The 15,380-nt window shown below is 36.5% G+C and overlaps 1 protein-coding gene across 6 annotated transcripts in view; it reads left to right on the forward strand.

Moving 5' to 3' along the window:
• Positions 1-15,380, forward strand: part of NEBL (nebulette) — a 259,446-nt gene that overhangs the window by 174,677 nt on the left and 69,389 nt on the right. For 4 of the 6 annotated variants that reach the window (XM_084511942.1, XM_084511941.1, XM_084511943.1 and 1 more), the window contains 3 exons: positions 1,766-1,876; positions 9,540-9,641; positions 11,338-11,439. The exons of the other annotated variants lie outside the window; for them this stretch is intronic. In XM_084511942.1, the coding sequence (XP_084368068.1) occupies positions 1,766-1,876; positions 9,540-9,641; positions 11,338-11,439 (315 nt within the window). The remainder of the gene's footprint in view (positions 1-1,765; positions 1,877-9,539; positions 9,642-11,337; positions 11,440-15,380) is intronic. 6 annotated transcript variants of the gene reach the window in all.

Raw genomic sequence — 15,380 nt, forward strand, 5'->3', positions numbered from 1 at the left:
ATTTTTGATGTCTTGGTTTCATAGCTCATACACCAACATAAAAATGTAGATGTTGACTGAGCAATGTGACAATGTATTGCAGTATATGTAAATTACAGAATTTCAGAAAAAAATAAAATGTCTGGGTTGGCTTCTCAGAATGGGAAGCATCTTAAAAGTGACCATTTCAAATGTGGAAAGTAGCAAAAACATTTTTGTGGCATATGTTTATATTGTTACTATACTTCTGCAGCTGATCTTCCTAAGGATCATTTACTTTGCCAGTTGCAAAACGTAATCGATATAGGGAGGTTATAGACATTTTGGTTGTTTCAATTTAAGTTGTATGTCTTTCCCCAGAGACCTGATCATGTTGGATTTGCACTGTGTAAGCATATTTTAAACTTCCTAATTTGATGCTTTCATTTGTATAGTATCAGTGTAAATTAAACCCAAACAAACAAACATCAACAACAACAACAAAGAAAAAAAACAAAAACCAGCCAACCAAAAAAAACCAAACCAAACCAAACCAAAACACCCCAAAACAACAAAACAAAACAAAAAACTAAAAATACCTCCAAGCAGCCCTTTTTGTCTTAATCTCTTGGCATACATATCATTTTGTAATCTGAGATAGAGTAGATATTAATATATTGCCTCGGGCACCCTGATCTGTGATTCAGATGCAATCTTGCAGCCTTAAACATAAACAGATAAGTCATTTTCTCACAGTTCTAGTATCCTGTCTTAAAAGAGTGCGAATCACCACAATTAAGACTTCCCTCAAAACTTTCACAGTATTCTTTTATTGCTATTTAGGATTTTAGTTTAAAATCCTTCTCCTCCTGATCAGCTTTCAATCTTATTTAGTATTTGCTGTTTTCTTGGGGATTATTTTAATGCTTGCTCCTGAGAGCTCTATTAGAAAATGATTTTTCTCACTGCTTGCTGCTTTTTCAGGCATCTAAACCTGGTGAATTTTCTTAATGTAAGCCTAAAAGCTTATGACAAATCTAAGTGCAACATCAGCTTTTCAGGCAGTTCCACTATGTGAGTGTGTGTGTATGTAAGCATAGCAGAGTACAGTACAGGGAAATCTGGACGAATGCCCAACACTGAGCTCAGTTTCTATTGTAAAAATAAATTTGTTTATAAACTCACAATCCAATTCCATTTTCCTTTACCATGATGACAATTGAATGTAAATATTATTTTTCTTTGTGAACCTAGTGGCTAGCCCAAATGTGTATTGTGATAGTAATTTCCTAACAGTGGAGGAAATTGATGTTTGAGCTATGAGTATTTCATGTAAACCTGTTCACTTACAAGGCATGCACAAAATTCCCCCCCCTTTTTTTCCTGAACACAGGAAAAAAATGAAAATACTTTTCATTTTTGTTTGTGAATACTTATTTAGCTGACAGATTCATGTACGTTTTAAGGGAAAAAAAAATAAATCCCTTATGCTATTCTCTGGGCTGTCTTCTCACCTTGTTAAGGTTAATATTCTGTTTCTGTATGTGTATATTTATTTTTCTTCCTCCTGCCTACTCATACCTCTGTTGCAATAGTAGACTTAGAGAAATCTCTCTGCTGCCTGTGCCTCATGTGTCTGTTTTGGGCAGAAACTGCTATTGTTTTAGGGTTCTGGTTCCATTAAGGAGTTTAATAATTTATTATATTTCTTCCTGAATACAGGCACACTACAATGCTAGGTTTAGTCCAGCTCATGATATTATACCTTGTCTATTGAGGTCACTAAAGCATGATGCTTTTTTTTCAGGTACTGTATAAACAAAAATATGATGCTGAGAAAGGAACTTCAGATTACGCACATATGAAGGAGCCTCCGGATATTAAGCATGCCATGGAAGTCAATAAACACCAGAGTGATGTAAGTACTCCCCCATCTGAAATCGGTTCATTTGTTTTGAGTTTATACATCTAGTGTAGCTAACTGCTATGAGATGAGCATGGAATATTTTAATATTTCATTAGTTCATTTTTCTTTACAGATGTGCTCTTAAATATTGTGGGACACAATGTGTGCATAAAATATGCTATGGGTAATGCCATGCAACTTATGATAAAGAGCATTGGAAGGTCATTTTAAACAATGAATAGCTATTTTTATTGTTATTAAATATTGCTGATACCAATTTGAAATGCAATTGTAAAAGAGATTTTCCAAATTAATGTGTACTTGTACTTTAAAACTGTATAAAGGTCTTTGTTTACAGGAGCAGCAGTATGGCTTCAGTGTCTTACACTTTTAAAATAACATTTAGATTTTTTTTTAATAACATTTCTGTTTAGAGGAGAAAAGGGGGCTATTTCTGCACTGCTATTGCACACTTTTATGCACACGAATTACGTTGTTCCCACCTCATGAATACATACCCAAGTGAGCTCCAAAGAAAAATTTCAGACTGATTTTTATAGAATCTGATCCAGAGAGTTGTGTTTGATGCATGGTTCTAGCTTATGCCATTGACCAAAATATTTGTTATATTAGTTTACTTAAGTAATTTACAAATAAATTAGATTGTCTAGCTATATATTTTAGTGTTTTTTTTTTCTTTCTTTTCCATTCTTTAAAAAACAAACAAAACCTGCTTGTTATCTTCCTGAAGTTCTCTGTTTTCACAATATAAAAACCTAATAATAGTTTTTTTTTTTTTCTTTTTTATTAAAGTCAGTTTTGATTTTTGTGGTCTTTTATGCTGTGCTCTATTTTTACAAACACTGATTTGAAGAAAAATATATGTTAGTCTTAGGTTTTGTATAAGTTTACTTATGAGAAAAGTAAATTTTAAGGGCCTCAAAGCCACTAAGAACAGCTGACACCTATAAAGTTGAACATAACCTTCAAAGTTATGATCAATTTCTATTCTGCTTAGGCAACAAAGTCAAGGCAGGTAAGTATATGATTTTATGACTCTCTTGTTTCTCAGACAAATGGGACATTTTTTGCTTCTAATAATATAGAAAATGAAGCTTAGGTGTTCTTTTTGAATTATCTTAAGTTTACCCTATCTTCCATACTGAGAGTGTAACAAACACTCATAGGTTATGCAGGCTGAAAGCTAAATGTCAATGTTAGATGTATGTTCATGTGTGTAGAACCTTGACAGCTGGCTGCTGATTAAAAGGCTGCTGGAAAACTTCAGGGAAGCATTATGTTTGAAGAATAACTTTTTCTTCTGCTGGGAAATACCTGAGTTGGAACTCCCAGAAGTGATTTGCAACCTGCCTTGATTACAGAATTCCCTCTTCCTGTTAAATTCTGGCCATCTCCGCTGCTAGAAGCATCAGGATATCAGACTGACAGAAGATGTGAGCTGGGAATGTGAACTTCCCTCCACATAAGCATGGGCTTGTTTTTACCTAACCCTAGGAATGATTGCAGACTATTAGGGAAGGAAATAACATTGGGAAGAGAGGCTGGAATCCCTCTCAGAGTAGTTAGTGGGACCAAGAGGAATGTGAGACTAGTTTTGGAATCAAATTCGTCATGGTCTGTGGATTAGTGTGCTAGTGCAAAACCCATTCCCCTTTTACAGCTGTACATCACCTGCTAACAGAAGGAGAGCAGGGTACAGATGTGAGAGTAAATTAAGTTCAGTTGTTTCGTCGTCTTTCACTCTTAAAACAATAAAAGAATGAAATGAAGGCAAACATAGGAGGGAAGGATAGGAGGGATAAATGAGAACTTCTAACAGCATGTTAAAATAATTAAAATATATGATGGAAGGTGTTTTCAGCCTGAACAAGCTTAAAAAAACTAAGCAAACAAAACCTCTAAATCCAACATAAAACTCTAACCAGTTAGTTTCATCTATTTAAGAAGAGATTCTTTCTGGATGCTCACAGGGAGCTTTAGTGCAATGGGGATATATCTCTATCACACATAAAGTTATGTAAGTCCAGTTATTGTTCATCAGTTACACAACTCCTGTGGGTAATTGAGCACCATGCTGAATATAGGCTATGGATTTCTTGCTTTACAAGTAAAGGTTTAATTAAAAGCTGCATGAGTTTTCATCTGTAAGTCAGAGTATGGCATAACAAGCATCCCAAATATGGAGTATTTTTCTTTTAGAATGTAGGCTATTTGTAGAATCACATTTTTGAAAGTGCAGTGTAAAAAGAGGGAATAGAAGGACAAAGCTCTTTTATCCACCACTCAGTACCGTATACCTATGGGAGCAGAATGCATGTTTACCTACAATGGTCTGCCAACTCAATTCAACCCTTACATGCAGGGTTTGCATCTAGTAGGATTAGGATGTGTTTAAGACTATTTACTCAGCCTTAAAATAAGGCTGACATTTATACTCAACTCTGTGAAATGTGCAATTTCCTTTAAAAATTAAGACTGTATTCAACTTACAATACCTTTGTGCTGACATTTTGAAACTGTCATGTGCTGTAGGCCTTCACACCACTTTGAATATCATTAACACGCTGTATAAGCGTGGGTTGAAGCTGCATAATAGGGAAATACTGTAAAATCTCCTGAACAACGTGATCATGTATAAGAAAAACATTTTTCTCTTCATTCTTCCACAGAAGAAAATTGCTCTCAAAAGAACAAAAGTGACTTTTTTAATGATAGGGAATTTACTTGAAAAATAATTTAGATACTACACAATGCTTTAGTGAAAGCATGTTTATCCAAGCCAGAGTACTTTTATCTATAAATTATGTTTCTGTTTTGTGAAGCCAATATTAATTATGTGACCTGGGCATGCAAAATCATTTGGAGAACTGTGAAGTAGGGACCATCAACCTTCTTTGTGCTTGGCTAATGTCATTTGTCTCTTCTGGGAATTTCCAAACTTGGGACCAACATTAGATGGTGTTGTGTAGAAAACTGTCTGGTCACAAAACAGTAGTTCTTCATCGGTGTAGCTGAGGATCAAATGGATGGAAGAAAAAAAGAAATTGAACAGTGAAATGATATTCCATTTGGGTTTCTGAAGAAAGGAAAGTACTTGCTGTGTTTTGCTTGGGTAGAAGCTGCACACAGCATTTGGTGAATATAGTCAAAGCTGCAGATACCATTTTTTTTCTGTTCTGTGACCTGGTCCATCACTGATCATTACGAATAGCAAAACAGTATTATTTATTTATGTAGCAGTTTATATAGAGTGTTGTTAAAATTAGTGATTTTCCTTGCAGTGTTACCCTGTATGAAATAGCTAACTGGTGTTCCGATTTTACAAACAGCAAAACAGAATCATCTATGGGCATTTAAAAAGTAGTTTGAAGTTCTGAGGTTGGAGCCACATATATATATATATGTGGTCTTTGCAGTCCAAATGATGTCAGAGGCCATAATTTTAAATGTTCCATTGACCTCTATATTTGAATACTTAAGAAGCCTGTATTGTCTTAAAGTACACTTTTTCCATATTTGATATATTGCACAGTCACAATCCACACACACACAAAAAATACATTCTTTCTGATAAGACAAAATCAGCAGATCTTAAACTTGATGTGCTTAAGCACCATCAATACCAAGATGTTGACGTTTGTTTTGATGCAGATCATCTTAAAGTCAAGCTTCTCCTGGATCTCTGTTCTGCATTTGCATTAGAAAAAATCACCTTTCACTGACTAACTTTCTGCTGACAGTGGTTGTCAACAGCAGGTCCCCCTGGACCACTTCCAACTGGTGCTGAAAATGATGTGTTTACTCCTGATGTAATTGGGACCAATCAATTTTCAAGCCCATTACTGGAAAGGATGACTGCATCAATCTGTAATGGGCCAGAAATGTGTTTGTCTCTTCTACATGAGCCGGGAAACAGTTTTCAACACCATTTGAGTGGGGATCAGAAAAGCTGTTGCCAATGATGATTGTCACCAGTTAGTCATTTTCTTAGTGTTGATGGACCCCAAAGTGCAGATGAGAGAAAAGGGGGCAGAGACACTGACGACAGACCATTAGTAAGTGGACTTGCTTCTATTTGAAAATACTAAGCAGGGACAAACAGTAAGAGACAAATTATTTTACAGGTAGGTGTACTCAACTCCTTGCTGACTTTGTGAGTGGATTTCAAGAGGGCAAAATGTGTCCCTATCTACTTGTGCACATATTGGTAATTTGATAAATATAGATTGGAGTAGCTTTGGAATTGGAATAGACAAAAGATTGCAAGAAAGATCTTAGTCTCTTAAGCCTAAGTGTGCTTGGTTTTAGCAGAAGTTCCCATTTGTTTGACAATTCGAGATGTTTTGCAGCCTTGTTCAAAATGTGTTTCCTGTGCAATGTTGTAGTGCATCCCAATGAACTGGTGCCACCGTGAAAGGTGAAGCACCTTCAGGACCATTAGCTGGAGTAAATAGACCCTCACGTTTATCCTAAGTGGACCTTATGCCTTTTCAGAAGAGCTGGAGCTTTGGCCCTATTAAAATTAGTCTGCTAATTATAAGCAGGCCCTGAATATTTTCCATGCTTTGCAAAAAATAATAGTTCAGGGTGTGTAATCAAATTTGGGATTAAAGATGCTAAGTGGCTTTTGTTGAGATTATCATTAGTTCATTAGTTTTATGGATGCTTTAAAAAAAATCACTTTTTATTGTCATTTCAAAATAGGTAGAAAAAAATAGGGTAGAAAAACACTTCAAATCTAGTTGTTGCTTGCAATTTAGTACTTGCATCTTCAAAACTAGAGATGACAGAAATCTTTTCCTTTTTGTACCTACTTCTTTCTTGCTCAATTTTCCCACTGGTCTCTGTTTAGGTCATTCCCTGCTGCTCTTATGTTGTTAGCATATTAGTTACTTTTTCCTGTATGTTGGCCAGTTTGAGCAGATGTTTCACAGACTTGTAGTCCTCGCAAAAGGGAGCAATTCTGGAGCATCTAGTGATGGTTTTGGTAGAACTTGAGCATCCCCTTGAAGTGAAGATTGAGTAAAGGCATTGTGTAATTCCTGGAGGTGCTAGTCAGGGTCTGAGCCTCTTGCTAATTGTTTGTTCAGGGGCTGAACAAACCCAGGAGAAAAGATAGCCCCTTCCCTGGGTGTTTCTGCTATTTCGTTTCCTGCTGCTTTCCTTTATTTTTCGCTTGACCAGGCTGCTCTTTCTCTTTTCCCCTCTCATAGGCTTCTCCACCTCCCATCTTCTTGGTACCTATGGGTGTACACACCATGCTGGCTGCTTTGCCGTTTCTACATCTGTTCCCTTGCTCTCATGGAATAGCTTTCCTTTTACTGGTCTAACATAGCACTATAAAAAAAAAATCACTAGATGGAACAGAATAGCAGCTGTGTAATAGAGGCCAGCACACTGTCCCAATGGGAAAGGGTCAGCATCCAGGGATTGAGGTTATTCAGGAAATGGGAAACATATTTTTTCTTTCTTTGGCCTACCTCTGACAAACTACTGTTCTGCTGCATAACATTTTTATTCTCACCGGAGTATGACAAGCTGCAGAATGGAGCAAATATATATTGCAGACATTTGTAAAATGTTAGATGACTTTCCCTCAGACATAAGTAATAGGTATACTGGTTTAGGTGCAGGAAGAATAATAATTCACTCAGGGAAAGCTATAGCAATTGGCCTTGCATCTAATATAATTGAAAATGGTGAAATATAAAGGACTGTCACTGTCTTATTCCCTCCCTCCCCCCCCCCAAAATTAACCACAATCCATTATTTCATGTACTATATGATCATGTCATTTGGGAGCAATAATTGACCACATTTCCTCAACTTTATCACCACTATTCTTGATTCTCTGTTGTTAAATTCACTCCATTCCTAATTTCTATTTTGAGCACATATGCTGGCCTTTAATTTGCAATTTACATGGATGATAGGGTGCTATTCAGAAACCTGTTTCTGCTGCCTCTGTGGTTTTCACCTCACCTCATGTGGTCATTAGGATGAACAGCATATAATTAACTAAACTCATGTAAAGCCCTGAATTGCAAATACTTGTCTGTACATCTAGTGTCTTAAAAAAAAAAAAAAAAAAAAAAAAAAAAAAAAAAGAACCAAACCAAAACTTCCAGTTGTTTTAATGAGCTATAAGAAACAGCTTTTATTATATTGGTAGGTGATACTTTGAGCTATATTAATTCTTTTTTTTTTTTTTTTTTTTTTTTTTTTTTTTTTTTATCATTGATTAAACTTGTGTGCCACTCGTAGGTTAAAAATTATAAGATCTATCTGTGGGCAAACAGCCAACAGAGCGAAGCCCATTTAGCTTGTCTACTTAGCTGAAGCCATATGGATGCAAAATGACCTCCCTGTTGCCTACAAAATATATGCCCTAAAGTAATTTTTTAATTATTTTTTTATATAACATTTCTATGAATTATATTTGTCACTAGGTATTCCACTTTATGATTGACAGACTTGCAGTTCAATATGTTGCACTGCGTCCGTAGTAAAACTGCACTGGAAACAGGAGACAGATACACAGGTTATTATAAGTGAAGCTTCAAGCCGAGGGAACCTCTTGGGACGTTTTTGATGGTGAAATACAATTTTGGGAGGTCAATTAACTGTTAATAAGCAGAAAAATAGTCTAAAAGACTGTCTGATAAAATAGGAATTATTCTGATGCTTTCTGTCTCCTGTTGACTTTGTTCTCCAACTTCTGCATGGAACTTCAACTTGTCAGACACTTTTGAATACTAGGGTTGATTTTCTTAGATTTCATTAAGACGACAGCTCTTGGGAATTGGCTTGGATTGACACACATGCAATATGGCAAGGTAGGGAAAAAAGTCTATAGACCTAGAGTAGGGAAAAGAAAGAAAACTTGTGGTCTGGGAGCTTTGGAGTGTCTCTGACATCTAGGCAGTTTCTGCAGGCAGTCTGCTAAAGGGATAATTTTTGGGCTCTTCTACTTGTGGTTTAGTGTTCTGGCCAAAGTCTTCTAAGCTCATTCATTATTATAGTGGCCTCTGAATAAACAGAAAAATCCAGTCTTATACTCCACATGCTGGAACACTCAGCCTTCTTGTTCCCATGATTGTGTAAAGTAGCAGATAAGTGGAGCTGGGAGAAGTCTGGGGTGCTGGGGTGGAGTTGTGTCATTTAATTACATACCAGCTACATGACTGCCTGTTACTGAGAGACGTTCACCGTGGTAGAATTACAGTTTCTCCACAGTGTAACTGTGATCCTTGGTGCTTAATATCATAGAGGTATTAGTTTATATTAAAAAAGGTATAGCACAGAAAAAACAAACAAACAAAAACCACAAAAACCTGTCCTCTTAGAATTCCTCTGAAATTCAATGATGAAACCTAATATTTGGGTCTTCGCAGTGCTTTCATTTTCTACTGTGCTTCTAAGCCAAAAATGTTTTTCATTTTAATACTATATTTTATGCTTTTGAATGTCTTCTTTATCCTGTTAACCTGTGTGTGGGTCTTAATAAATAATCTCTGTCAAGAAGGACTGTGTTAGAATAAATTAGGTAGTGTTTTAGTGAATTTCGTGGCTGAGTTGATAGATCATTTGAAGATGATTTATAAATTTCAAACTTTTCATTTGTTTTAAACATTTTTTGTTATTATTTTGACAGGTGTCATATAGAAAGGATGTGCAAGATACTCATAGATACACTGAAGTGCTGAACAGGCCAGACATAAAGATAGCCACCGAGATAACAAAGATAATAAGTGATGTATGTTCTTTTGTTATTCTATTTGTATTTTTTAGACATTATTATTTTATTTTATTTTATTTTATTTTATTTTATTTTATTTTATTTTATTTTATTTTATTTTATTTTATTTTATTTTCCAATTTCAGTAAGATTCAAATTCCAAGATTCAGTAAGAATGCTGCTGAAATTTTCAGACTTCCTAGCAAGAGAAGAAAACATGGCATGCTAAATCTGATATGGAGAACTAGTGGGGGGATGGCTTGCTTGGAATGTCACAAAATTGAGTTGCTTCTGTTTTGATGTTAACAGTTTGACATTTGCAAGCATTGATGACTGAAGACAATGTTAAGCTTACTAAATCTCATTTTGTCTTGGACTTGTTAATAATAATGATTCTAAAAAGAAGTCGTGCTAGTGTGCATTACTGCACTTCAAAAGACACACAAGACCTCTGTTCACCCCAGTACAAGAGAAGTGTCCATGCCAGGACTCCCATTCCTCCTTCTGTGTCAGCTGACAATGGTAGGGAAATGCAATCTCCCACTGTCCTTGTGAGAGCCATGTGAGCATATCGCCTCTTGCACATGGCTCTCCTTCCCATACCCTGGTCTCAAATTCTTTTCCTTCCTACTTTGACATCTGCTAAGGGATAGGTCAAGAAGCAGTTTGAGAAGCAGTAATGTGTGATGCTGTTTAATATTTTAATGTAGACAATATACACATTAGAAGTTCTGAGCTGAGATTTTCAACAATGGCTAAATTTCATCTGAGACTAATTAGGCATCTCTTATGGAGAGGTGTCTCTTACAGAAAGACAGCTTTAAGGGACATAAGGGTTCACCTTTTGGACACAGCATTTTCTGAAAACCAAAATCTCCTACTAAGTCTTATGTTCTATGCCCAGAATTCTGAATTGCTCTAAAAGCTACATAGAGTGGCTTTGGGTCTTTTCTTTCTCTCTGTTGTTATGACATGTCCTTGCTGATTCACAGTGCCTGAGTAATGTAAGAAACCTGCTTTATGCAATGGTAATTTAGTTTGTGATATTGCAAAGAACCTATTGTCGGTTCATCTGTACTGTTTTCTAATGCATTTTGGAAAAAAAAAGAAAATGCAGCAATTTGCATGGGAGGTAGTTCAGCTGGAAAGATCATGTAACACCAGCCTTATGGGACTAAGTCCTCTCTGTTACACCAATGCAACCTAGCAAGATTACAGTGCTAAAACTGAGAGTGGAATTTGACCTGTATTTCAAAAACACTGCCCCTCAGCCTAGTTTTGTTTCAAGGCTGTTTTCAACCACTACAAATAATCTTGTGTAAACTGCAGACCATGTCTTAAGAAATGCTGAGCCATTGTAACTCATTCTGCCTTGATTGGGAGCAGTAAGTGAACAGTATTTCTCAGGCTTAACCTGTGCATTTTGTTAAAGTTGAATTTTATGAATGCTTTGCATTGTGTTTTACAATAAATACATGTAAATACTATGCTTTTAATGAGGTGAAGTGTGAGAAGGGCTTTTTTTCTGAGCTAATTATAATATTACTGAGAGTAGTGTCAATGCAGATCACTAAATGAGACTAGCTTTTCTACTAGCTGTAGTGCTTACATTTCTCCTGGAAAAAACAACTAAAACAAAACAAAAAGAAACAAAACACAAAACCAAACAATTTAATAGTGATTTGTATTCATTTTTATGATTTTTTTTTTTAAGGCTGAGTACAAAAAAGGAAGAGGGGAGATGAATAAGGAGCATGCTGTACTTGGAAGACCGGATTTTGAACATGCTAAGGGAGTTTCTAAACTTCTAAGCCAAGTAAGATTTTCTGACATTTTACAATGACTTCATTCAGATATCTCATTGCTACTAATGCAAGAAAATATTTAGATTTTTAGATGATTATCTCTAATTGCATGAAGATTATGTTCTCAAACCCTTTTCATATGGTGTTGTAATGACTGGTAAATTTAAGATTCCTAGGAAACAGAATATACATTTTATGCAAAAATACAGTGAACTTTGACTGTTACAACTCATCTTTGGTGGAGATGGTGTATATTTATATACATTATCTAGGATTTCTAACTGTATGCAATTTAGAGTCAAATTTTGCTACTCATTCAGTTTGAGTGGAACCTTACCCTGTGATTAATCCCACTGAAGTAACTGGGGTCTTTTGTGAAACTGCTTGCTAATGTGAGTAATGGGATCTGAATTTGACCTGACATGTAAACTGCCCGCCTTCCCTCCCCCTGAAAATGAACCTTTTATGTACTACTTTCTGTTATATATTAACCAAAAAAAAAAAAAATTTTTTTAAAAGAAAGATAGAAAAATGAAGAAACTGCTTTTGTCCATAACTTGAAAGAAAGCTGGAGACACAAATATTCCCTCTTTTCCTCTTATGAGTCTTTTACTGCTCCAGATCAACCTCATATCATGAGAAGGGATTTCTGACTTGCAGTCAAAAAGTTCTTTTAGTTCCTTGCATAATCCTTGCTAGTAATCCTCAGAACTATACTCATGAGTTTTGTAAACCCAGGAGCAAATTCCATCCTCATGTATGAGGAGGATAACCCCCTTTCATTGGAGAAGGCCATGTCGTTTTTCCCGCAACTAGAAAAAAACAACTGGAGGAATGTATAGACCAGAACAGTCACTATCAGCATTGTGTAAAAACTCCTTGTGATTTGTCAAGATGGTAAAAGTCTTCCCTAGAACTAGGACAAAATAAGAATAATAAGACATAGAGAACAAGCTCCAGAACAGTGCACTCACTGTCTGCCTGCAAGAGGCTAAGCTTCTTTTGATATCACCAGACATAGCCCTCAGATACGTACTACCTGACTTCCTGTTTTATACTGGACCGTGGTTAACTGAAGTGGTCTTTTGTGTTTATCATAATGCAGGCTGGGAAGTTAGCCTGTGTTTTCTAGGAAGAGTCAGTCCTATGCTGTTCAGACCTCAGTGTCACTTCTAGAGAAGGGAATTTTTTGTCTTAGTCATGTTTAAGACTTCATCTCTAGATTTAGTGTGTAGCATTCTTTATTTCTACCTAATGGCTATCTACATATTCCTTTCTTTGCATCCCATTTCAGAACCTAGTGGGCTTGCAGCTGCCTGTTGTCACAAAGAGGAAAAAAGCAGGACCCTTTCTGATAGACCTTCAATCTCACTACACCTGGTACCAGTGAGGTTGTGACCAACAATTGCACCAATCAAAAACTACCAGCTGAGTCATAGGGGTCCTGCAGGCTGGTGTTGTGGCAGTTGCATCATAGGCTAATCAGTGCACTTTTAATCTCATTTTTATTAGATGTGGATTTTCTCTTGGACAATACATGCTTTATCTGCAAGACTAGTAGCTTTATCATAGTCTCTTCGCTACCAGGGGCAGGGATGGCTGCTGTTCCTGGTGAGATCTGTCTGCAGAAGAGAGCATTTGGTATGGGATTTTAACTTCTTTAGGGAGTCCAAATAGTGTAGGTGGTGTGGCAGAAAGAGAGGAGCAGTTGATATAATGTAGCCTGCAGTCTATTTGTAAAGATGATTATTAGTCCTTGGTGGTCCAACCTTTGCAGCCACACTCTGGCCAACTGGAGCTCAGTTTTGGCATGCTTCCATCCTTTTTCCTCCCCTCAGTCTACACTGATGAATAGAATTGAATAGAATAGTTCAGTTGGAAGGGACCTTCAAAAATCATCTAGTCAACTGCCTGATGAGGCTGCTTGCAGTGTGTGTGAAGGGCCACATACTTTTAAAAAGGGAGCAGGGCACTTCCAAAAAGCATCAGGCTTCGGCCTGACACTCTGCTGCCATCCATCTGCATCAAGCAGCACGGAGGTTGTAAGTACCAGGCTGCTTTCAGCAGTGGGGAGGTGCATTCAGCGATTCCCCACCTCCTCTGGAGGAAAGTCAGTGGCCATGAGTTGTCTAACATTTTTATATATTATTTGAATCATTATAACACTTAGACATGCTGACTATAAATCAAGAGCATCCTGTACAACCACAGAAAAATGATGATGACCCCTGTCTGTGGAGCAGGGTGATGGGGCAGGATGAGGAATGCACCTGTGCTGTAGGAAAGGAAGCACCCTAAATGTGGGTCAATCTTGTCAGTCCTCTTTGTGCAAGAATTGAGAAGCAGGCTTGTAACAATTACAAGATTTAAAAAATAGTAAACCTAATGATCTCTTTATTGTCTCCAGACTTTCTGGTCTTTAGGGCTTCCCTTTCTTTCTCAGCAAATAGGAGCATTAGAAACTTTTTGTGCTGAAAGTTGATAATCTCCCTTAATAGCATGAATCTATAAGCTGTGACATGTGGAGAAATATTAGTTATTTGACCCTCACAGTAAATTTGCAAAGTTGACAATTCTGATGGATGTAATGGGAAGAGAAGATGATAACATGTTTTAATGTAGTGCATATGGGTAGGTAATTTAGGGAGTATAGAGAACAGGAGCAAGAAGAGGTCAGGCAGTGTGGGTGTAACGAAGGGAGAAAGCAATCAATGCAAGCAGGAAGGCAAACAAAGTGAAGAAAATAGTGTTAATGTTTGACTGGTACTCAAGGCTGTACCAAATCAGTGTACCATCTCTCTCTCTCTTTCTCTCTCTCTCTCTCTTTTTAAACAAAGCTTTTGACAACAGCAGCATAAAAAATACCAGCTCCAGCTCCCAGTACTAGTATATTTACCCACAGCACACAGTAACCACTTTCTGTTGGTTTGAAACCAAATTTAAAACATAAACTGCGTTAGCCTTTGTGAAAACATGAAGTTTGTCAGTTTGCTGAATGTACATTGTATACTTTTTTTGTATTTTTTTTTTAAATAGAAACAAGCTCTGATGTGTTCTTTATGTCATCTAATGCATTTTATTAGCTTTTACTAAGAGCTGCTGATATGAAATATTCCTCTTTTGTTGTTTAGTGATAGGTTTTATGACAAATAATTTCGGATATACATATTTTTTGCTGGATTTGGTGCTTATTGTTTCATGGATAATACTTGTTAGAGGTAGATTTTTTTTTCTTCCTAGATACACCTTTTCTAAGATTTTCACAGTCTAAGATTTTCACAGTCTTTCTTTGCTTTAAACTCTGCTAGCCCTTTTAGCAACCAGTATTTTAATTTAGCTCTTTGTTTATGTTGCATTTCCTTCAATGTGCTCTGACAGGTTTTCAGTTTTTAATATGTTTTCATATGGTCATGAGGAAATGCTTTAGCTGCAAGTGTCTGCTTCATCCTGGGATCCCAGTGGTTGAATGATTCCATTTTTGTAGTTTCTTTGTAAATCTGAACAGTGGGTGATGTCATCCACTTCTGAAACTGAACACTCCCTGTGTGAACAGCTTTGAACTACAGATTTTGATTTAGGAATGTTGCTGCAAAGCTTCAAAAGACACTGTTCTGTCCAGCTGCAATTCTGACTTTTATAGGTTTTGTGCAAGGCCAATGAGAAGTTTGTTTATCCAGGCTTTATTTAATTCCAGTTTGGTTTTTCAGGGATGTTGTGTTAAAAGTCTGCAAAAGCTGCTCATTCTTTAGCTACAATTAGAAAGCAGCTTCCACACATTTCTTTTAAATTAGCCACCACTACATACTCTCTAAAAAAAAATAAACAAACTTAAGACTTTAATTAATACGGTGAATAAGCAGTCATCGTTTTAAACCCTCATTAAAGTAAAGCTTTCGGTTAATGATGAAATTTGTAGATAAGCTTCCACTAACACACTAACAACTGTCATTTC

The sequence above is a fragment of the Aythya ferina genome (assembly GCF_964211825.1).
Source record: "Aythya ferina genome assembly, chromosome: 2".
Taxonomy (NCBI): Eukaryota; Metazoa; Chordata; class Aves; order Anseriformes; family Anatidae; genus Aythya; species Aythya ferina.